General features: G+C 38.0%; 1 protein-coding gene across 1 annotated transcript; it reads left to right on the top strand.

Moving 5' to 3' along the window:
• The first annotated feature begins 3,157 nt into the window (after positions 1–3,157).
• On the top strand, positions 3,158–23,732 carry CRYZL1 (crystallin zeta like 1). The gene is made up of 12 exons (XM_054382263.1): positions 3,158–3,223; positions 5,929–6,006; positions 6,577–6,649; positions 7,272–7,316; positions 11,394–11,462; positions 13,751–13,884; positions 14,696–14,807; positions 19,351–19,449; positions 20,163–20,284; positions 20,762–20,867; positions 22,563–22,608; positions 23,330–23,732. Exons 1-12 carry the CDS (start codon positions 3,158–3,160, stop codon positions 23,427–23,429), a joined length of 1,050 nt encoding a protein of 349 aa, XP_054238238.1. The 3' UTR covers positions 23,430–23,732.
• Positions 23,733–25,006: the final 1,274 nt, after the last annotated feature.

The following is a 25,006-nucleotide window of genomic DNA, read 5'->3' as shown; positions in this document are numbered from 1 at the left end:
TCTGAATACAGCAGACATGCAAGGCTCCTTTCCTACCTCATCCCCTCAAACGGGCTTTGGTGATGCAGTGTGAGCATTTTAAAGCAGTAAAAATGAGCTCAGATATCGATATGTCAAAAAATGCATACTATATAAAAACATCTCCAGGTCATATTCATTGAGGGACTTTACTGGTGACTAGAAACAAAAAGTCAAAAGAACAAACAAAAAAAGGTTGTGTAAGGCTGCATGGAATAGCGCACAGTATAACACTCTTCAGGATCACCTCCACGTACCTAAAATACACAGTTTGGGTTTCTGATTTCGGAAAAAAAAGTACGTATTTGGAGGTTGACTTCAAACACTGTTAAAATACATGGCTATTACCTTAAATACATATTGCATACAAGCTCTAAATAAAAATCATACTTTAGAATTGGAAGGTGAGAAGAGGTAGCACAAAACTCAGTGTCTCTTGCTTTAACACGTATCACGTTATGCTAGGTTTTTTATTAATACGAATTATTTACTAAACAATATTGTCTAATTATTTATGGAATTATTTTCCCTATCATGACAGCCATGCCACTCAGAAAGTACTGTTTTCTAAAAGCAAACCCCACATTTCTTTCAAAATGAGGAAGCAGATGAATCAGAACAAAAGATTTACACAGGAAATATTATCCACAAAGTTGTCTAATAATCCAAGGCAAACTGAAGGGATAAAACACCAACCATGTACTGGTTTCCTTTTCCTGACGCCCTGACAACACTCCCTCGTTCCATTGGTCGTGTGCCCTTTTCAAGCCGTAAGGGAGGGTATTCCTCCTTCCCTTCGACCGTATGCGTCGAAGGAGCAGGGAGCAGAGAGGACGGAGGCACTAAGAATAATCATTATTTAACGCGGTAAAGGGAAACCCACTACCTCACAATCCACGTCCGAGATCCCCCGGAAGACCCGGGTGGCCCAGACACGGCTCTCACCGGGCGCGACGGCTGTCTTGTGACGGCGAGGGCTGTGCTATTACCGAGCCAGAGCACACGAACCGGGACGCTCCCCGCGCCGCATTGCCCCGCTTTCCTCTACCCACAAACCCGTAGCTGCGAAATCCACCCTAGTGAAGCACCAGGCAAAATTAAAAGAATAACAAAAAAAGGCCAGCCCGAGGACGGCAAGCAACGGTGCCCGCCACAGCGCGCAGCAGCCGGCACGCACACACGACCCGCCAGGGCCGGACCCGCGTGGGGGGAGCATCCCGCGGGCGCCCACCTCCCGGCTCCGCGCCCATCCCTGGGCCGCCCACGCTGGCGACGACCACGGCTAGTGAGGAAAATGACGAGGAGCGGGGCGACCCGCTCCGTGCCCAGCACTCAGCGTCTGTCAGCGGGCCCAGGCACCAGGACACGCCCGGGCGCCGGTAGACGCGGAGACGCGAGGCGACAGCAGCAGCACAGGGCAAAGACGTCGATGACCGTCCCCGCGGGTGCCCGCCGGGTGTCGTTGGCCTGGTGTGACCCGTCGCCCCTCCCAGTGAGGGTCCCGTCCCCCTCATTCTCCCCGTCCCCTCCCGCCGCCGCCGGGTAGTACCTCATATCTGCGCGGCCCGGGGGGCCCTACTCACACCCATGGCGACGGCGGGGGGGATGGAGGAGCCGGAGCGGCGTCCGCCACCGCCTCCGCCAAACGCACCATCCCCTCCCGCTCCCTCCTCAGCCACCGTCTGGCGGGCGGCGAGGGGAGGAGCCCTGGCTCGCGCTCGGCCTCACAGCCGCCGTACTGACGCGCGGCTGAGGCCGGCCTCCCTCCCGCCCCTCGCGCGACGGGCAAGTGCGTACCACCAATCAGAGACCGGGAGCAATATGGGGACCCAGTCTTCTCCAGCCAATCCGGGCTCTGTCAGGCCCCGTTCTCATACCGAGGGGGTCAGCGGGCAGGGAGCAGAGCTGGGGGAGAAGGAGGGGGAGAATCTGAGCTCCCTCCTCACCTTCAGCGGGATGTGCCTACGGGGGCAGGCGGCCCTTTTATTTTGCATAAGGGTAATTTAAAGCGAAAGGACACTCTCCTCCCTCCTCTGGCAGCGCCTCAGTTGCCGGTCCCGCTCGTGGGAGGTCACACAGGGCAGCTTCTGGGCGTTGCGCCCCGGACGCTATAGCCCACTGAGCGGCACCGCACAGCCTGCTGGGCCGCGTAGTCTCCCTTCTGTCGGGGGCGTGGGAGGATAAGGGGGTACTTGCTCCAGACTCCTCTCTTATGATGAACGACAGCTTCTTTAGCCACTCTTGCCTCCTCTTTTATTCCGAGTGGCAGCCTCCGTGACCAATCATGAGCTCACGTGGGACCTCCCAGGATGTCGGGGTTGAGACGCGGCGTGGGGGTAGTGTCTGTGCTTGCCGGATGGCCGAGGTGGAAGCGCGGCGGAAGTAGCGGTTTGTCATAGCAACCACCGGTGGCGGCGGTGCTTCCTGTGGGCCGCCGGTGTGTCGTCCCGGCTGCCGGGGCCTCTTCCCTCTGGTGACCTTGGGTATGGTGTCGTCTCTGCTCAGGTTTCCTCCGCGCGTGATTCTCGGCAGACGCTGAGGGGCTGCGTCGGCGCCGCGGCTGTCGCGGCGCGGAGGCAGAGGCGGGCACTGGTGAGGCATTGGTCACTGCTCCCTCGCTGAGCGGCTCTCCGGTGTGTTAAAGCACCGGAATAATAGCAGTGGCGTGGGCTGTGGCACTAACGGAAGCGGCCGCAGCATGGCAGCTGCTGTCAAGGGAACATGTGGGTACCGGGGCCAGAGCGCGCTGAAAGCCCGGCGAAGTGGCCCGGCACCGCCGAGCTTGGGGCTGATAGGGTTTGTGCCGGGCCCCGGCTGCGGCGCTGCTCTGCGTTTCTGAAAGGAGAGGCGCCTCAGGGCAGTCTCTTCAACCTCGTGTGTCCCGTAAGGCGATAGTGCTGGCTGTCAGGAGCAATATAATGGCCGCACGGTTTTCTTCTTTTTCCTGTAATTTGAGGGGCTTTCTTTTTTTTTTTTTTTAAGGCTCCTGATTGTTGAGGACATCATAAGCCAAGCTGAGATTTTTAGCGAAGTCTTATGTAAGGTTCCTTTTATTCCTGCACTAGTTATATTGCCCTTTGCCCTGACATTGTCTGAGCGTGCATTATAGTTTAGTTGTTGTGTCTTTTCTCAGATCATTATGAAGGCCTTGTATTGTCAGCAAAATTCGCATGGAGAGGAAATTACATTCGTCTTCCAGGAAAGAGTGAGTTCGGATCATAATAGCACTATTAATCATTCAATGGAAGAAGAGAGTGTGGCTGAATGCCACAAGATAATTTAACATGTAACTCTTTTGTAGATTAAAAAATAAAGAACTGGTTTAGTCGTGGCACACACAGACAAGTAAATAGAAGTAGGGGAGGTATATTTTACCATCATCATGCAGCACCTGGCAAGACCAGTGCTAGATTTCTCTGTGCAGTCTTGGTGTCTGTATTTTTTAGGAAAAAAAGATTGCAGGCATAGCAAGTGAACTCTGGCTTTGTATGGATTCACATCTCCTCATTGGATGTTCTGGTTACCAAAAATAAATTAGAAATACAGCTTTAGAAATTTGTCATGTTTAGAGCGTTCCTACAGTTATTTTCTTTCTTCTCATGAGTTCTTTGTTCTTAGTGAGGACTGAGATCACAGTTCAGCCTTTTTCTCCAACACACTGATAAGTCTTTGTCTAGCTACCTGTTTTCTTACCTCTAAAGGAACAACAGGAAGACAACTATTTTTCTGTCAAATTCAGATGAAACTATTGTGCTAAAGAGTCTTTGTCAGTTTAATGTAAACATGCATTGGATAAGTGTACACATGAGCTTGTGGCATATGGATAATATTGGATCTCAGTGAGTATGTTGATGCATTAGGGGTGTCTGAGCAGTAGAAAAATGCTTACATCATTTTGATGCTGTGAACCAGTGTTCTTAAATCTCTACTAGATCTACTTAAACTAATAGTGAAGTTGTACTTTTGCTGAAAAGATTTGTTCACCTTTCAATGGTGCATTTTTGTTCTCTTTATGAGTAATGCAACTGTAAGGTGAGATGAGATCAGCTTATTTATCCAGGTGGAAACTAGTCATCTGCTACAAACTGGTTTGTATGATCGTGATGGCTCTACGATTGCTAGCTCCAGCACTAAAGAAGAGAAAGGGAATATGTAGATACTGGTAACAGGTGAGCCAAACAGCTCTGGTAAAGTCTTAGATAAGCTAAAGCAGATCTTGAAACTGTACTCCAGTGCACAGACTGTCTGCCTACTTACCTATTTAAATCTATTCAGCCAGGAACTGCTTGTGTATGTAATGACCAGCAGTATGGAACCCTCATCTCAAATAAAAATAAATGTTGAAAAAAGTGAGGAAAAGGAAAGCTAGTTGGCTGAGGAAATCTTAATAAAATGGAAGGCAGATAACGAAAAGTCAATAGATTAGACAAAGAATTTCCATAGCAAATCTTCTTTATGTTGTGCATGGTCAGTTCCTAATAATGACATACTTAAATTATGAAGGAAGGAACCAGTTAACAGCAAAAACATTTCATTGTTTCTTTTTGTTCTTAAAACTTCCATTCTTTTATAAAGAAAAGCAGTTTTACTGTGGGCGTTGCAACAGTGCTTAGGCTCATTGAACTATGCATACCAAAATGATAGTTCCAAAAGACAACATAGGCTTATATTTACATATGTTACATAAATCCCTTGGATTCTAACTCATTTGTTGTTGTTGTTGGTTTTTTTTTTCTTTCGTTGGTTTTTTTTTCCTTTCGTTTTGTTTTTTTTTGTTTGTTTTTTTAAGCCAGAGATGCAGTATTCATGTAGCTCAGCAGTTAACAATTTTCCTGTTTTGTGAAACAAAGAGTGAGAGCCCACTTTGGTTTGTTTGAGGAGCCGGGGTCAGTCTGACTGGCAAAACGCCTTGCAATTTTGAAGAAACAGCCTGTGTTTAATTGAGCTGGGGTGAGGAAAAGATCAGCTCAGCATTCCTTTTACAGAAGTTGCTGTTCAAGTTGCTAACCCTAGCAGAAAAGCAACAGCTGTTCCTTGGAAAAGGTTTCTTTTTAAAATCAGTTAAACACTTAAGAATGTATCTCTTAACTTCAGAAATAGAAACAAAGCTCTCCAATAGCTTTCTGGTAAGTGTTTCAACTCCAACAAACTCTACAACACAAACTACAATGTACCATGGAAAATGTGTCATTTTGCTGCCAGTACCTGGGCTGACTCTACAGTTACGGGGAGTCAGCAGTCCAGAATTCAACTTGGCTTATTAAATAGTTTAAAGCAGCAGTACCAAACTACTTAAAATCATTTCAGCTGTTAATTGAAAAATAAAAGTTGAAAAAGTAAGGGAAGGCTTCATTAGTAGATTACTTTTGTATATAAGGTATCCATCGTTTCTAGGGTTTAACACCAATTCTTATCAGGTCTGTTTATTTGATGTCATGTGCACTATTTGAATACTTAGTAAGTTTGTCAGACATTCATGTGAAAATTCTCTTAAAATTCTCCATCACTCTTGCAATATAGAGTTGATATTAAAGATTTGCTTCCATTTGTTAGACACTTGTAGGGTAATCACATACTAAAATTTTCAGGTAAGGATGTGATACTTAATGCACAGAAAACAAACCAACCAACAAAAAAAAACCCCACACTAAAATCCCAGAAAAATAATGCCAGTGTCTGCTAAGGTATAGTAAGGTCTAATAGTAATATATATATTTCTTTTTTTTTTCTAAATGACATTGTAAATCCGTTACAATATCAGTTTTCTTTTCATTAAAAAAAAAAAGTTTTTTTAACTACAAAACTATTTAAAACAAAGGCAGTGTAGAAAAGTGATTTCAAGAGATTCAGAGGATCTGCTAGCACGTTCATGTTGTATTGTATAATGTAACATCTGTAAATTTGTCCTAGGAAAACCTTCCTCCTCCAGGAGACAATGATGTGAAAGTACAAGTTAGAGCCTGTGCACTGAGCTGGATAGATACAAAGGTATTTGCTTATATTTTTTAATAAAAGCTAGAGGTGTTTATGGTTTCTATTGAAGATCTAAGCTAGGGCCTTAGCTGGTAATAGGCAGAATTCCATTTACACCATCTGAAGATACAGCTTTACTGCTGAGAAAGAGGCCACAAGATTGATGTGGTGTTCTTACATATCTCTTTAAATAAAAGGCACCTATAATTTGGTTCCTAATTTATGGAGAAAGAGCAGCTGTCATTTGTGAATTCTGTTACAGTAAATTCCTTTTATCATCCTCTGCATACTGACTGGAAATGATATTTTTGCTTGCCTGATAATAACTCTCTGGTTTTATCTTTCTCATATTTGTTTGTTGTTGGGATTTTTTTTGGTTTTTTATGCTTCTAAATTTAAATACAGGAAATCAGTGCAAAGGTTTTGATATGAAATGAGGAATGTGTGTACTTTTTTTTTTCCCCCCAGATAACATTTTTCTAATGGCCCACCTTTCTTACTGTGAATACCAAACACTGTATGATGATAATATATTTGCAGATTTTGAGCCTTAGTAAGAATGTTGTAATTGTTATTTTCATTTAGTTTCTCTCAGAAATTAAACTGGAGAAGGAGCTTCTACCTGTTGGTCGAGAAATTTCTGGAGTTGTATTGGAAGGTAACTATAATTGCTTTGGGAGAGTCTGGAATAAGACGTAAGGTCTTGTTTTCCAGAACAAATAAATACTGTTTGTGTGGTAAACCTTTAATAGTAGGAACTATTTGCTTGCTTAATGAGGTTTTCCCTGAGTCAATAATTGATACTGAAATGAAAGTAAGAAAAGGAACTAAACTGTAATTCCTGTATATCTGTTCAGAGTTTTAAAGAAAAAATTGCATGGAAATATTCTAAATAAAATTTAATGAGATCTTAAGATACTACTTGCACATGCTATAACAATCTTTAATTAATTTGTTAAAATCATTTGACAATGATTTTAACGTTCAGAAATTTCAGCAGCATTTCAACAACACATCCACCTTTGATGTGTGGTTTAAAGCCTGGATCTTTTGAAAACATATACGTGTGTGTACTTGCATTTAACGTTTGTGGATGGGGTGCCAAAGTTAAGTGAATTAAACATCTTGGTTTGGTATGTGCACATTAAACAGGAAAAAAAAAATCACTATCAGGATATATTTTTATTTTGTGAGCTAGTGCTTTCAAATGCATGTTCAGTTTCTGCTATAAACATTTATCTTCATGTCTTCTTTCCTCTTTTTCATATTTCCTTTTTGAGTTGGAAGAAAGGTGACCTTTTTTCAGCCAGATGATGAAGTGGTAGGTAAGTTAATGCTTGTTTGCCTTATCAACTAACATAATTAGTAATCTTTTCGAAACAAATGGCTGAAGTTATAATCATTGCTAAAGATACAATTAGAGATATATTTGCAAAGAATAAACTGGTGTCACATGAATAAATTCTTACAAATTAGAATTCTATACCAAAAGTTTTCTCTTATGGAAGTGTTTTGGTAATAAGAATGGAAATTGAGGTCCCCAGCTAGTGTAATCTGTCGTTGTCCTGCTGCATTCACCAAATCTTTAACAGTAGACGCCTGGATCCAATTAGTCACGTGAAATGAGTGCTCTAAGGGCAATCATCTGAATACGTACACAATTATTTGTATTTATAACACTATCTTGATGTAGTTAATACATATGTCTCGATTTATGTGAGTTTCAGTGTCTATGCTTATGTTTCCTGCCTTCTTGAGGATGATATGAAAATATACTTTTAACTGCTAGTTATTAAAATCTTCTTCAAGCATACTGAAGACTGTTCAGTTTCTTCTAAGTGACATCTTCTGTTTGAGCAAAGAAATTGAGTGGCTCTTATTTAAACATCCAAGTTGGTTCACCAGTTCGTTCTACTGTTTTCTGAGTTGCTAAAAGCAATACACATTCTGAGGTGCTTTGCTGAATGCAAGTCCACATTTAAAAGGAAACACTGATCAAGACGCTAATTTTCCAGAATCTTCATTTTTACTGCACATTAGAGTTCTTCAAAGCCGACTTGTTTCCCCTCTAACTCAACCACAGAGAGTCTGTGTTTTATGATCCTGCTGTGACATTATTGTCAGATAAGCCAATCAGAAAGACAAGCAGTAATTATTATACTTCTTTTGTTTGTTGCTTAAAACAGACTTGGGATTAAAAAACACACAGAAGGTGCTGGGGGCTTTTCTTTTGCTAGTAAAACTTTGGCGAACCTTTTATATGATTAGCTTAAATCTAATGGAATAAGATATGGTTATTGTTTATTGGCCACAGAAGCTGTGATCCTTACAGTAAATTAAGTTAATATTTCATTTTATGGGGTACAGAAGTGGTTTTTCTTTGAGTAAGTTCAACAGTTATGACCAGGTGTTTTCTGATCTTGCGTATGGATTAACATTGAACTATGAGTAGTATCATTATTGCAAACAGTATTACTCATTTGGTTAAGCATTTTACTGACCTATGCCGCATCTGGTGAATGGCTAAATATAGTCTTTGTGTTTCAATCACCTTCTGTTGTAGCTGAAGAAATGCAGTTTCAGTATGTAGTTGGGGAAAAGAAAAAAAAAAACCCACACATCTCTGAATACACATAAGTGGACCCGAGAGGTCTAAGTAACATTCTAAGTGGCTGCAGGAATTAGGATTCATTCAAATAGTTTGAATCAGCTGAGCCTGCTTCACGGGAAGTTTGGTGTTAAGGGAATGCAATCCTACTTGGGTCATGAAAGAGGCAGATTCATTTTCTCTGAGACTTCTGTTTTCTGTGGTTTTTATTCTTGAATACTGGATGTTTGTGAATGCAGGTACAGAAAAGCCATTATTACACATATAGAAATAGGGAGGTGAAGAAAAGAGTGTTAAATATTTTTAGCTTCTTTTGAAAGAAAACCTACTTTACTGAAAGCTCACAGCATTCATTTTCAAACAGCTGTACAACATTATGCATACAATACAGAGGCCATAATGACAAAATATAGGAGTGAAATATCTCTGTAATGGTAAATCTTTTCTAATAAACACACTTCAAAGTTACTATTCCTATGAGTTTATACATAGTTAATGAATAAGGAGATTTAAAAGAAAATGCACTCTTGACAAATTGTTGGGTTGCCTGTGTGTTTGTTAACATCAAATTGTCCCAAAATATGCAATTGCCAAAAAAACATTTCTTTAATTTTACAAAATGCCAGTCCTTCTATCAACGAGTATAGTCCTGGTATATACTCTTATTGAGTTTAACAGTAATAATATGGTCCTTATTTATGAATGTATTCTTTTTAATGTAAGAGTAGTACTGTGCTTTCTGGAAGTATTTGTTGTGTTAAATCATTTGTCTATACCTAAAATTGTATCAAGAACTGTTTCTCACTTTTAAAGTTTTTCTGATCCTTCTTTAATCTTCCAAAGGAGAATTCTTTCTTTATACGGTGTATTCTCTTATACATAATAATTTGTTTGGTTAAGAGAAATACAGTAGTAAAACCTCAGACCAGCCCAAAATCTTCTGAGATACATTCTTGATTTCCTTTCAAAGTTAATCTGTTTTATTTGTTGCTCTCATAATCTTTTAGCAATCAATTATGCCATGTTCCTCATTAAAATAAGGACAGGAAAAAATATTCTGAGAGTTAAATTAGCCACAAATTCTTAGAAACATAAACCTAAATACAAACATGCCTGCTTAGATGTATTAATGATTATCTAGTTTGCGTGTTGATTCTTCCATGTGCTTTGTCACTCAGTACCTAAGTAATTAATGCACGAAAGCCCTGTGCTATATAGAGTATTTCTGACAAGTAAGGTGAAAAATCTGACTTTTTTTACTTGTGTCAAATGCTTGATGTGTATAACATATAAAATAAAGGTATATACCTCCATGTTGGAACTTCCATAAGCATTATGAGGTATACTACAGGGTGGGGATCTTTAAGGTTCTTTTTGTCTTTCCCTCAGTATATAAGGGTCATGGTTTTGTGAGTGATTTTAGAGACCCTGAAATCAATACCAATTGACAGCAATGTATAGCGACTCCTTGGAGGCTGTCTTGAGTGTTAGGAGATAACGTGATTGTTCCTGAACTTTTGTGTTTGTCAAGAAAAGAATGTCTTCATTCTGTGTGTTGCTTTTTCTATAGTAAGATGTTAGGATGCAAGTTGGTTTGGGTGCCAAGGCTTATTTTAATTTACTGTAATAGAAATTTTCTTAACATTTGAAATGTAATATTGTATGATCAAAATCTGAATTATGCTTTAGGATAGGGACATTCTTTCATGCTTCCTTATTTTTTGTATGCTATATTGAAGGATTAGAAGATGCCTTAAGTTAGGAAAGTAAGACAGAATTGATAGTGATGTTGTAAGAAACTGTTCTGTTGTGAGATTCGTGCACTTCTTGCATTATTTCCTAATTGCATCATAGTTGCTGTAGAGACCTACTTTAGACTTTGTATTGTTATTCTGTAGATAAACCCTTGAGACATCTGCAGATGAGAATTGTGAAAGGCTAGAAATAGCAGCCAAATTTGCTGTGGGTTTTAAGCCAAAGCCCTTGCTTCAAAGTGGAGTATAAGATTTGGCTGGGAGACAGAAGATAATACTGCTTTACCAAAGTCAGAGGGTACATGTGTTCAGAAGACTAATCAGATGCCAGAACCTACTGCTCACCAGTGTCCTTTGATCAGCAGAGTTAAAAAGCTCTATTACAACCAGGATGCTTTTTTGTTTGTTTGTTGTTGCTGTTTGCTTTACTTCTGCCTGTTTTGTGTTGCTTTCTCAGTCTTGCATGGGTGGGTCAAATTTTTTTTATCTTTGATTCCTCATTTCCACTCCAGCTTTTTAAAATTTATGCATTCTTGCTGGTTCTTCCTCTGCTTTTTTCTGTCCCTTTTTGCTGCCTTTGCTAGCAACACATCTACAGGCATCAGGATGGAAGAACTAGAAGTAGCTGTAGTGTTATTTGGTCTGTGCCCATCTGCAATAGGAGAGCTCCATTTTCTTCTGTGTTTAGCTATGGTCCAGAGTAGAAACAGGAGCACTCATCAGAGTGAGGGCAGTGTGAAATGAGTTCAGACATAACCTGGCAAAAGTTAACAATGTCAGTAGCAAAAATCACTCAGTAGTGTCCCCATTTTTTCTCTCCACAACCCCAAAATGCTGTTTCGAGCTCCTTTACCATCTTGTGTGCTGTGCCCATATTGATTACAGGCTGTTACATTGCCAGATTTTCTGAACCTGTCATAAAACTGACAAGGCTGGCTGAACCACCGACAAAGTGGGACTTGCAATTTCAGTAGGAGCGTGTTTTGGTTTTTAGGTATGCTTGTTTGAAATTAAAGGTCTGTGTTCAACTGTGTTTTCAGGAATTTTACCCCTGGATTCTGAAGAGTCTGGTGTTTGTGAAGCTGTTCTAGTTCATGAGCATTATTTGGGTATGTAGTTCATATATTTTGGTCATGTTTACATTTACTGTATCTTTAGACTTCAGTTTAGCTTTTCTAATAGGAAGATAATCACCTTGGACCTCTGGGCAAACTTATTCTGTATATCAACATTTGGTCAACTAAACCTGTTCATAGAAGCTTTGTATACTATGTACTTTTAAGGGCTTTTTCTTTGATGTCACTGTTTAAAGGGTTAATGTTTTGCCCAAAACACAGAAGATTACTTCTTTTTTTTTCCCTTTTTAAAAAAAAGTTTCCTTCCTTCTAACTTCCCTTTCTGTTGATTCACTGTCTTTCTACTTTTTCCTCACCTCATTTGTCACAAAATTTAATAAGGAGAAATCTGCTTTTTTTCCTCACTTTGATTCAATACAGGAACATCACTTGTGACCAGACTAACAGATGGGATAAAATTAGCAGACTAGAAGCTGGAAAAAAGAATTTTCAGGGCATACAGAGAAAGTTCAGTATTGAAACATCATTTTCAATTATTGCAAGTTTCCAATTTCCCCTTTCTGGGCATAGAGTGCTTTAATGTTTAGAATACTAAATTCGGTGATATCTGTGCTGCTTCTGAGCTTGTTGTGTCAATTTGAGCAAGCTATATTTATGCCCAAAATAGTTTGTACTGTTTCTTTGACTGTCTATGAATTCAACTTGTGTAATTATGAGGTCCTTTAAATTTGTCTATACCAAAACCAAATCCCTACTTTTATTGTGCAAATTATTCTCTCCATGTTTTGGTTTTGGTTTGATTTGGTTTGGTTTTTTTAATACATGAGAAGTAAACAAGTAATTATGTCGAGTCGTTTGAATGTGGTATCTTCCTGACTAGCTATGAGTTTTTTCCAAAATAAGCCACGGGCGTCTGGAGATGAAAAAATGTTTCTTTTAACACTTAAAAGTACAAATCAGGCAAAATGAAATCTAGAAGCCTGTGCTGTCTTATCACTATTTACACTAACTATAGGCAGAAAATATTTCCAACTTTGAGTAGCTTGCTCTGTGCTTAGTATGAACTGGTGCACAAAGTGGTGATCTTGGTAATGATGCCTACAACTTTTTTCCAGCACAATGACAAATGATCCCAGGTGATCTCATTGCTTATGTTGTTTTATAGCTTCTCTGATTCAGGTTAAATTGCCAATTCTTAGGCTTAAACTTTTCCAGTTTTTCTACTTTCCAGCCTGCCTCAAGAGGCCTGCACTTCAGGCGTTCAATTCTATGCTAGACTCTGAGCTGGGCTATGATGATTTTCAAGGTCTCTGCTAAATCATGTAAATTGCTTACATCAAAAATAGTGTTTGAATTTGTGATTTCCAGTTAATAGAGTACTTCATTAACATTAACCCCCCCCAGCTTTAAAGAATGTAGACAGAATGGGAAAATTCTAAAGCATCTCATAAGTAGAGACAACAGAAAACAGAGGTGACAAATAATGATATCTTGACCTTTATCTCTCTTAAAATGTTTTATAACCTCCAGAAGCTGCTTGTACGCAGTGGAGTATGAAATCACACAGCATTGTGGAATGATAGGGTTTGGAAGGGACCTATGGAGACCATCTAGTCCAACCCCGCTGCCAGAGCAGGTTGCACAGGTCTGCATCCATGCAGGTTTTGAATGAATCTGGAGATGGAAACTCTACCACCTCTCTGGGCAGCCTGTTCCAGTGCTCTACTACCCCTAAAGTAAAGAGATCTAGATGATCTAGTCCCCTAATTATCTTCATAGTCCTTTGCTGTACCCTCTCAAGCAGTTCCCTGTCCTTGAACCAGGGAGACCAGAACTGGACACAGTACTCCAGATGAGGCCTTACCAGGGCAGAGATTCTAACCTATAGAGAGGCAAAATCAGGAACTCATGGGTTGTAACTTGGATTGTATGTTCTCTGCATCCAAATTACCTTTGTGAAGAGGCCTTCTCAGATCATTTCTGTCAGGAGCTGTGGTAGGAAGTGCATTTCTTTCTTTTTCCCTGTTCAAATACTGTATTTGAACTTGATCACAAGAGTGCCGCAGAAGCAGACTGATTATTCTTGGAGTAACAATTGAGTTTTTCACTCTGAGTCCATGAGGTTGACCTAGCCCTGCCACAAGCCTCAGTATCAACTGTCTTTGTGAAATAAATCATAATTAGATATGTAAGTGATTTGACTTGTGTGATTTTTCTTTCATGTTTTCGAAATTGATGAAGTCTGAAAAAAAAGATTCTGAGTTAAATGTCAGGGACTTGCTGGGTGTTTTTCCTGTTTGTTTTTTTTTCTCCAAACTTAGTTCGTAAACCAGAAAAGGTTTGCTGGGTTGAAGCAGCTGGGACTGTTCGCGATGGTGTCCGAGCCTACACAGCTTTACACTACCTTTCCCAAGTCTCTCCTGGAAAAACTGTCCTTGTAATGGATGGAGCAAGTGTAGGTAACAACTGTGCAATAATTACAATTTCAAAACAGAAAGATTACCTCTGCCATAAATAGCTGATGTATCACCAGAATAATTGGATTCCTTACAATATATTAAACTTATTGAGCCTTGTATTTCATTCCTGGCAGCACCCTTAACTTAATGTATTAATAGGAAAGGTCCTCCCACATAAGGGACTGAGCCAAGAATACAGTCCTTACATGTGTGGGAAGTGAAGAGAGAGAGTTCTGTTCTGGTGCTTCATATTGGCATAGTTTTACCTTAAGCCCTCAGGTATAACTGGAGTAAAGTGTCTTAATTTTTTTTTTATTCCTTTCCCACCACTGCTCTTTAACTTCTTTTAGATATAAATAATATAATTTGCATTACTGCAATCTTTATTGCTAATGATGTGGAGCTTGCCTCAGCAAAGATTCATTAAATGGGCTGGAAATTTTCCTTGGTAGCCTTTCCTTCCTCCAACAAGCAAGCAAGCCCAAAGTTACAAGTTACAGTTGCAGTTACAGTACTTGCATTCCTTAAAGTAGAATCTGAGCTATTTTGTTGAAGATAAGAACTATTTAATTACTAAAAGTTTGGTCAGGGCTTCCCAGTCAATGAAAAGACTTTTTTGGCCTCACTTGGAACTAAAGCAGATCTGTGAAAATTCAAATTCTTGGTTCAGATATGCTTTATTGGAGAAGTAAGTTCATTTTTGGATACTACCCTGACTTCACCTGAATGTCCTCTGCAATATCATTTTTCTTAAGCACCATCAAGTTGTTGCTGTAAGTAAATTCATCTGCCTTTCTTCTTCTGCAGCCATCTGGTACAATAGCTATTCAGTTAGCACAGCACAGAGGAGCTAAAGTAATCTCCACTGCATACAGTCTTGAAGATAAGCAGTACCTGGAGAGGCTTAGACCTGCTGTGGGTAAGTTATATTCTTCAGTGCTAAAGTTTATACTAAAGAATGTCTCAAAATATTTTTTTTTCTTTTTAGTCTGGAGACTTGTTTCAGTAGTTGAAAACTGAAATGCAAATTAATAAACTGTCTAATTAAACAGTTTTAAATTTTAGTCTGTACTCCATAGGTATTTAATTTCTGGTTTAGGCGTATTTAATGGCATTTTAATTCTTCATTTATATTGTAATGATTGTCAGTACTTTCTATCTCACATAATAGTGCTTGAGTGCTGTCTTTTATCCTAAGTATTCAAGAAGTCTTTTCGTTTTACAAAATTATTGCTTGTGAACATGAAGAAAGCATTACTGAATCACCAGTATCACAATGTGTAATCTAGGTACCTGAGACAGAGTTCAGATGTAATCATATACTTGAGACCAAGTATTCATCAGACTCAAATTACTGCTAATAGTATTTTATCAAGATATGTGGCAGCTCAGTTCCAAGTACTGTTGGACGTGATCTTAAGAGGTCTTTTCCAACACAAGCAATTCTATGATTCTATAACTATAGCTGGACATTCAAAGGCTCTGCATTTTCCTATTTTATAAAGAAGTTTTGCATTAGAATATGCATACATTCATCTATGACTTGTTCCATTTCTTCTCCGTGACACTTAAGTCTGGGGGGTGCTGTTCCCTCAAAGTAACAGGGTCATTTGGACCACAGTCCATGGAGAAGCTACTAGCACCTTTCCTGAGCAAGCTTTTTCTTATTTCCATGCCACACACTGGAGGAAAGTAGAATATTTATTTATTCAGGCAGTTTTAAAATGGATGGCACTGCAAAGTCCAGTCTTATTGTAGTCCATGACCTTTGCTGTATAGTGACTAAAAGGTTAAACTAGTTCATGATAACTATTCCCTCCTCAAAATGCAAAGACTGACACAGAATAATCACCAAGTTTGGTTTTTTTAGTGTGATTTTTGTTGTCATGTAAGGCAGTATACGTAAGAGTAGCTGTGTCTCTTGCAAGAATGCCTTTGTGGGGAAAAAGCATTGTTGTAGTCAGTTATCACATCTGAAATAAATACAAATATATATGGGTTAGGATGAAATGTGATTAGAAAGATAATGTCAAGGTTAACTGTCCCTGACTGACTCCTTTGTTGTTTACCATGGTAATATTGTTAGCAATCTTGGCTTTCCAAATGGAGAACTAGAGCAGTTTTCAAATCGTTCTTAGTGACGCTCTAAAACCAGGCGTTGCTGATGTGCAGGTGCACACATTATTATCCTTCTGTTCTTCCTGCTGGCTCAAGCGTAGTAAGCTAGCAGAGGGATGAAATAAGCCAGAGAGCTGCTCCTTAGGCATGGAGAGAAATGAGTTCTTGTCAATTCCTTTTTGGCTCTGGAGAACAGAACTGGCAGTGGAAGCATAGAAACAACACAGTGTGCATGTGCGTTCTTGGGCTGCGTGTTCACACACATCTGCAGCGTGGTGGAATGATTCACTTCCAGCCTACTGAGTATTTAGAAGTATTTGGAAAGCTGATAATGCAGCAGGAAGTGGAGTATTGTGCAGAGGTTGTTACATAAGAGCAGGGAGAGAGACACGTTTGCTGTCTGGCCTTAATGATCTTCAATAAGGAACTACAAAATTTTGTGTTGGGAATATAATAGTTTCTTTTAAGGCCTTAAGACTTCTTTCCCCAGATTTTTATTTTACTTCTTTTCTTCTTTTTTCCCCTCTTTTTTTTCTACTTCACAAAAAAAAAAAAAAAAAAAAAAAAAAAACTATTTTTTGCCTTTTTGTATTTCAGAAGTCTTTTTTACTCTAAGAGTAGAGATTACAGAGATCAGAACTTAAAGCATTTTTGTGAATGCGGTTGATATGTGGAGGTTTGTTATGCCAGCTGTTACAGGGTGAAAGAGTAAATGCAAAAAACCTAAAACTTTGCTTTGTAATATTTTATGGGTACATTTCACTAATGATATAAAAACTTTATTAGCTAAGAAATGACTTTGCAATTGATTTTATTGTCACAGTCCTGTCCATACATATAATAGGACTTTGGGTTGCTTGTAATATTTACTTTTTGCTGTCATTTTTAAGTTACAGGAATGTTAATACAAAACAAATGCTCTAAATAACCAAAGTCTAGCTAGCTGTATCTAAGCTGGCTTCGAATGACTCTGGGTGGAGGCTTTTTCAGTTTTGTGTTTGCTCAGTGGGGTTTTTTTGTTTGTTCAGTTTTTAGCAAGATCTATCAGTTGTCAATGAGCGGCAGTCTGTGTTATCAATGTATAACATAACTAGCTGCTTCATTAAAATGGTCGAAGGAATCATCACTTCTGTAGCACATCTATGTGCTTGTTTTGCAACAGTAGGAGTTACCAGTTTTGCAAATGTTTGTGGAACATAAACATTAAAGAAAAAGGTTTTAATTGCAACTTTACTTGAAATAAAGTGATACAACCAGGGTGCAGCATTAAAAAGAGATACTTCAGAGTGTGAAAGCAAAAAGACACTGTTTTTGCATTTCGGGTTTTGTGGAGCGTTGTGTTTTGGATTTTTTTTTTAAATAAATATGATTCAGGTGCCTGAAGTAGAAATTCCTGTTAATGTTTAAGGAGTCATATTTAGACCAACAGGATGGGGTCTTTGCATGTCTTCAGTGAAACTGTGTGAAAGTGAACTCTGGTAGCAAGTTAGAATACTGATATTTCTACTTCTCACCAACAACAAAAGAGAGAAATTGAAGCCTTTTTGGCAGTCAGAATAATGTTATTTTAGAATCTGTGCAAGTCACAGAAGGAGAAACTGAACTCATTTACAAATGTTTGGGATTAATTTACAATATTTTGCTAAACAGAAATCAGAAAATAAACACAATGATTAAACCAAACTATTGCATTTCTCCTTGGTAGTCAGGATTTGAGTCTATTAAATCAGAATTATTCTCAAAGTGAAACTTTTTGCAGAAACTTCATACCATGTCAAATTGCTATGATAAGAAAAAAAACCTTTTAACTTCTTGACTGAAGAAACTAATAAGAGAAGGATATTATGGGGGTTTATTTGCATGCAAGGAATGTGGCTATCATTATTAAATTAATGTGACATCTTTCTTGAATTATGACCATGTGTGTTCTCTTTAGCCAGATAATTTGTCTTCAGTGAAAAATTTGAATGGTTGACCTAAGAAATTGAATGCATCTCATGATGTGATTGGAAGGAAGAACAAACAAATGTACAAAAAAAACCCACCCAAGCAAAACAAAGCAAAGCAAAAAAATAAAAAAACTACCTACCTAAAACTCCAAAGCATTACATGAATACTTTAGTTAATGTTCTTCTTAATGACCAGTTTCTTGCAATATCTCTTCTTCCTTCCCATCCCCTGTGATTAAATTCAAGACGGTATACGGCAGCCTTTAGTGGGTAAGTACACATTGCAGATTTGAGTTTCATCCATTGCACATTGGAATTGTGCCTCCAAATATATCTGACATTATTTTCATTATAATTTGCTGAGAAGTCTTTGGCCTGTTTAGTTTCTAATGTTTTTTTCTACCTCAGAAATATGAAACAAAACTAAAAGCCTTAGCTGCTGCTTTTCTGCCCTAGTTATTCCTGATTCTGTGGTTTATCTTTATAACCGTTCATATCAGGGTATCACATATATATGAGAAGAATAAGTATTAGGGACTTTAAGAAATATTTCCATCTAAATATTTGCTTAATGACCTAGAGATCCATTTAGAGGTTAAAAAAACATCAGGCAGAATGTCATACTTTAGTAGAATGTCATACTTTAGTAGAATGTCATACTTTAGTAAGTTTATCCATGCTTTGAGATAAGTAACAATATAACTAAGCATTATTTTAAAGAAAAGATGGATATTAAAGAAAAAAAAAAAAAGACTTGCTGGAATCATAAGAAAAGTCAAGTCAGTGTCATGTAAGTGAGTGAGTTTATTATGTTTTTATGTATTTACTTCTGAGTTGCACTGGGAGACAGGAATCCATGCCAGAGAGAATAGATTTTTATTTTCCTCTATGATGTGGAAGAAAGAGGAAGTGGTGGTTTTTATGTAGAGTAAGGAAAGACTTGGAAAGTTCTCCTAAAGCATTACTGCTATGGTTATTTGATAGATAATTTGCAAGTTGGGAGGCACAAAATAGGATACCTGCTTATCTTTTGTGCACATTCTTTTGCTTCTATAACATTGCTATAATAACTCTAGAACTTGCTATTTTCAAAGGCGCTTTTGGAAAAGAATAGCAAAGAATGAACTTTCAGAAGGATTTATGATAATTATAGTGGCTTACTTTATCCTTTCTGTCCCAAAAAGGCTTGGGAGTTTTATTTCTGAATTAAGCTAGTACATATTTTTTGGTGTTGATCTATTGCAAAAGGTTAAAAAAAAATTAAAAATTGGCTAGTATTTTGCCTTTGCTGCAAACTTGCTTGTAGTATTTTCAAAAGTTAGCTTCTTTCTCTTCTGTTCTGAACCGAAACTCAACATTTTTATTGTAATTAACCAAATGTACTGCTCTTTCTAGCTCGAGTGATAGATGTGTCAAATGGAAAGATAGATGTAGCAGAAAGCTGCTTGGAAGAAACAGGTGGCCTGGGAGTGGATATTGTTCTAGATGCTGGAGGTACATAACCAATGAAAATCTGATCTTCAGAGAGGGTTTTATTAGCATTATTTGCAAGTAATATAGATGGAGGCTGCATGACCTCAAATGATTAAAATTAGTTGCTTGTTTCCATGCATGTATATTATGTATATATATTTATTCAGTAAATGTCCTTAGGCAAGATCTCTCTATGATCTCTTCATATCACCCTCTAGTAGAAGCATCTGATACTGTTAGTCATCTGCTAAATTTGTCTGAAATTGTCCTCTTAAAACTGAGTATTAAAAAAAATGTGTTTAAGGGATAGAGCTGTGATGTCATTGTTTATGCCACCTTCTTTTAATATGAAAGTTATGCTATAATCTCCATTGCTGTCAACCTGTATCCTAAAACACTTGTGACAGGTGGAAACTGAAGTTACTATTTTTAGCTGAAACAATGGAAGAATTTCTTAGCACTCCATTAAAATGTGATAAATATATATTGCATTTCCTAAATCTTCTACTTCAGATATTCTCATGTGATTAACAGCATAATTGAGTTCCAGACAGCTGTCTTCCATTGTGTGTGTCCATATGCATATATTGCAACTCACTTGTATCTGAAGACATAGGACTGTAAAGAATTCCAAGATACGTGGTTTTGAGTACAGCAAGAGAGGAACATTTCTTCTGAACAGAATTTGCTTTTGAATTTAGATGAATTTGTTCTCCCTTCTGCTTCCTCTCCAGTGAAATTGTACAGTGCTGAGGATGAATCAACTTCAAAACCACATTTGCTGCCTCATAAGCATGATATAATTACTCTTCTTGGTGTTGGGGGACACTGGATAACCACAGAAAAAAATCTTCAGGTAAAGATACCATGGTACAAACTAATTTACCAACACAGTATATATATATTTATGTGTCTGTGAGCTTCTGTCATGGCCTAATGGTTCCCCACTGTTAAATAATACCAGTTTTCGCTTGAAATTTCACATCCAGAAAGTGGGAAGTATGTAATGGGAAGAGTAATGAATGGATTTGGGGGAGCGGGTGGGACAATTTTCAGGATGTTTTCTCTGAGATAGTAGTCAGTTATATCAATGGCTTGGCTGTAGGGACAAATTTTAAAGGACCTGTTTTATTTGTCTCTGGATATTTAATGAGGCAGAAAAGTATCCTTTAAAGCTACAAATATTACAAGTTTGCTAAGCTTTAAGAATGGGCAAGAGGTGGGTTTTTGTTGTTTGGGTTTTTTTTAACCATCTGCATAAAATTAACTATTTAGCCTTTATTTCTGTATAGGAAAGTGTAACTAAATAACATTTTTCTTCGATTTCTTCAAGCTGGATCCTCCAGACAGTCATTCCTTGTTTCTTAAAGGAGCCACAGTCTCCTTTCTTAATGATGAGATATGGAACTTGTCCAATATACAGCAAGGGAAGTATCTCTATATCCTTTTGATGGTGATTTTGAATACTGACTGCTAATATGAATGGACAGAAATATAACCAAGAAACCAAGTAATAGTTTCTCTTAAGTCACGTAACCACAGACTTAAAGGTCAGCACAGTTAAACATACAGTGTAGCTAAAATATAACATATACTCATGTTTTAAGCTATTCTCTGCATTCCTTCTAAAAATATATCTCTACATGCTTCTTTAAAAGCAGTGCTGAAATACAAAATACACATTCTGGATGAAATGCAGTAATTTGGCTCAGGGTTGAACCAATTAATTGAAGATTTGAGTTCAATAAGGATTTTGTTATGCACATGACATTTGGGAATTTTTTTTTTTTTGTTCTTTTGGCCAGTAGATGAATTATCTGTCAATCTTGATGCAATCAGTTTAACTATAAAAGTTAACATATTTTGGTTTCATAACTTTTTCCTTCTTTGCAACATTATGTACATAACATTTATTGAGCAAAGATGTGGGTGTAGGAAGAGGAATGCCTCCCTTAATTTGCATTACCTACATTTGATCTTAGGCAGCTGGACTCCAAGCTTTCTACTGACATAGCAGTTTTCAGTGGATCACCTCATGTAATCAAAGGTTTGCCTGTTTATGTCTTTAAGGACCCTCCCTGTCCTGTTCTGTACTGCACTGCAGATTATGAGATCTGCTGAATCACTTTTGCAGTTTAGCAGCAGAGCAGAGGCAGGTGAAGACTAAGTCATATTTGTGAAACAACTAACTGCACTTGCAAGGAAGTTCTCCCCTCCTCCCCTAAACTGCAAAGCAGATTAGGCAAAGTCAGGTGCACTAAGGAAATATTTATAGGATGCAGGTTATCATGAATGGGATTTATAGTTTGATATTTTTGTTGAACACTTAATTGAGTAGTTACCCACATGAAAAGTAATCAGACTAAATGGTAAGAATTCTTCTGTCATCCCCTAGGGTATCTTTAATAATAACAGTATGTTTTGTCACAATGGGCTTTAGAGTTGAAAGGAAAAATCTGTTTTTTTTTGTTTTGCATTGGCTTGGCTTTTGGATCTGTGTATTTTGTGACATTCTTGAGCATATGGAATTAATATCATGTGAAGATACAGCTTGAGCTTCAAACATTAACCAGATTGCTCTTAAAATGAAGGAAGGAATGTTTTTTTTTTTTTAATTTCCTATAAAGACTAAATACAGCCTCATCTGTTGCATTATCATGAATGCTAGTCATTAACTCACGATCCCTCACAGATGCACAGTGGTGCTCCAAGAATTTACAGACTCTGCTGTGTTCCCAACTTTATTTTGTTTTTTACCTCAGATGTCTATTTGAATAATAGGGCTGGTAACTGGTGACAAAGTCTGTCATCTTCATTCTGCACAAAATGGGAAATTGCCATTCTGACTGATTAATGTGTTAGTGTAGGCTACATTTGTCAGTCTTAACCCTTTTGCTTTATTTTTCAAAATTCTTTTTTTTCCTTATTTCATTTCTGCATACTGTTTCAGGAAAGGAAGTTTCTCATATATAAAGAAGTGCATAAATCTGACCTAAAGATTGGAATTAAGGTTCATTTTCAATTTGCTTTCATTTTGGCTGGTTTTGTATGCATACAGGGCTCTTGCCAGCAAACATGAAAATCAGAACATTTATCTGTAGATACATTCTTACCTTGACGGTCCTCTTAGATACCCATCTTAGAAGATATAATGGAGAAATTATCAAGTAGCATTTTCAGGTGAGAAATACTATTTTTCTTTTTACTTTCTTTTTTTTTTTAAATTCAGAATTAGAAGTAGAAAACTCTTGTCAACGTTGTGCTGCAAATTTATAGTAGGATGCTCAGGAAAAGATGCCTCACATAATTTTTATGGAGCAGTTTATGTTCTATTTCTGTTTGTAATATAGCAGGCTAAGCACAAGGAAATTTGGTCAACCCCACAATTGAGCTGTTTTGACAAAATTTAACAGAGTCAGCACATTCTTTCCTTCATGGAGAAAGAGCAAACATATATCTGGCTGCTCAGCAGTGTCTGATTGAGAAATGGTGTTTCTCAGGTGAAAGCCTGAAAAAATGATAGATCTGTTTAATGCTCCGAGAAGAATGATAGCTCTACTAGATATGAAGACTCCCATAATAAGTTGGGAATGGAAGATTCTCTCTCAGTGCAGGATCCTGTATTGCTATTGAGCAAAAGCCTCACCACCAACCATTCAATGAATCTGTGATTGATTTTTTTTTTTTTCCCTTCCCTGTAAGAAGGATGTCTTTTAATTAACTTCTGTTTCCTGTTTGCTTTAGGGCTCTTCTCTTATTCCATGAACCCAGCAAAGCTATAAAACTTCTATTTAAGGAGTAGAGTTTACATAGTGAAAGTAAAGTCTCTAGCAGTAGTCCCACAATATTTGTTTGTCTGAGCATGCTCACCAGACACCTCTAACATATTGTTCCATTTTAGGCCTCAGCTGGATGAACCAATTCCTTTGTATGAAGCCAAAGTTTCTATGGAAATGGTTCAGAAGAATCAAGCACGAAAAAGACAAGTCATCCAGTTCTGACACACAATTTACTGATTTCTAAGCCTGTGGAAGATAAAGAAATGTAATGTATTTGAGAAGTAAATTAGTGTACACTTTCAAATAATTCTGCAACTAGAACTTAAAGATCTTTTGTACCTCAGCATAAATGGTCTGAGAAGCTTCTGTGACTTCAGAGTATTTTCGTGGATCCACTTGAGCAGATTATTCCCATCAGCAGCTTTTAAAGAGGCAGTTTTGATATACTAAATTTGTCTGCCCTGCCTCAATTACAAATGTCAGGAATGTGTACAGGCAAAACCATTTGCTATTGTTTTTTTTAACCATAAGAAATTAAAGGGAGAAAAAAATCTGGTGTTCCTTATTAGTCCTCTCTTCTACAGCCCTTACCAATAGTCACCTTTGCATTTATCTTCTATTTTTTACTTCATTGAGACTGAGCACTGTCTGTGGTGTCTGCGGTACTCTTAGAAGTCTTAAATCCACATTTAAAGTTATTTAATTGAAATACAGGCAAAACCTTCAGAACTGGCAAAGATGCCGGAGGGGAAGAATATGGTACTGACAGCAAGAGTTCTTAGGTTCATTTTTCTACTTTGTTTTAGCAGCAAGGCAGTAAACCTAGTAAATCTAGAGACCATGAGCTCATACTATTGTGCCATTCAAATGATTGAGGAACTTTCTGTATCTTGTTAATGTAATATGGTCTTTAATATCTTTCCAGTAAGACCTTCCTGTGCTGTGGACTTTCACTTCCCCTCTTAACCTCAGTTCTACCCTAGCTCAAATCTGTTTAGCTAACATTCTCCATTACCATGAGTCTTCTGCAAGTCACCAGTATAGAAGGAACTTTCTTCCTTCAAAGCATGCAGCTTCCTACTGCTGTTATCTGAGAGCAAAAATGCATTTTTCTGTTCAGCTGTGCTATTAATTTTCACTGTGTGCATGGCTCAAACAGGGGACACTAACACTTTAAACCAATGTAAGAAGTTGGAACACTAAGTGAAAACATTATCTAGAACCATGATTATCTTCTATCACTCAACTTGTATTAGGTTCTTGATAAATGAAGCAAGGAAAGTGTATAAAAGCATAAGTAAATCTTATTTCACTCATGATGTAATGCAGCCTTGAAAATAAGTGATGCTCTTTTGCATGTGTACACACACACACCTAAACTACGTGAATCCTGTGTTAGTTTGACACTTATTCTGAAACTTTGTACCTAACTGCTTATTTTTTCCTTATGTTTGTTTTAGCTTCAATGTTTGCCAAGGAGATCAGAGGAAACAAAGTAAGAGTTAATAAGGTCTAATACAACCAACCACTGACAGAACTGCAGAAGACAGATTTTTGCAGTATATTTATTTTATTAGATCTTCAGTCAGTAGTTATCTTGCTCCTAACTATATATATATATATATATATATATATATATATGTATATACCTTTTGAACCCCATGTACAGCTAGTGCTGAAGTGGTCTTAGTCTTTCAGCTGGGTCAGACTTTGAAGTAAATGTCTCCATTGTTGCTTATTGGTACATTTAGCTGGCTGAGGTGTCTCAGCATTTTCTAATGCTCTTTAAGGCTAGCCTT

Source organism: Indicator indicator, chromosome 1, assembly GCF_027791375.1.
Source record: "Indicator indicator isolate 239-I01 chromosome 1, UM_Iind_1.1, whole genome shotgun sequence".
NCBI classification, from domain to species: domain Eukaryota; kingdom Metazoa; phylum Chordata; class Aves; order Piciformes; family Indicatoridae; genus Indicator; species Indicator indicator.
Note: the sequence above shows the minus strand (reverse complement) of the source record. Positions and strands in the feature narration are given on the sequence as shown.

Excerpts from the sequence above, each read along its gene's own strand:
- CRYZL1 (XM_054382263.1), top strand. The coding sequence starts at position 3,158 with ATGAAGGCCTTGTATTGTCAGCAAAATTCGCATGGAGAGGAAATTACA. Across the intron at positions 11,463-13,750 it reads AGTTCATGAGCATTATTTGG|TTCGTAAACCAGAAAAGGTT; the intron begins GTATGTAGTTCA and ends CTCCAAACTTAG. Across the intron at positions 13,885-14,695 it reads TTGTAATGGATGGAGCAAGT|CCATCTGGTACAATAGCTAT; the intron begins GTAGGTAACAAC and ends CTTCTTCTGCAG.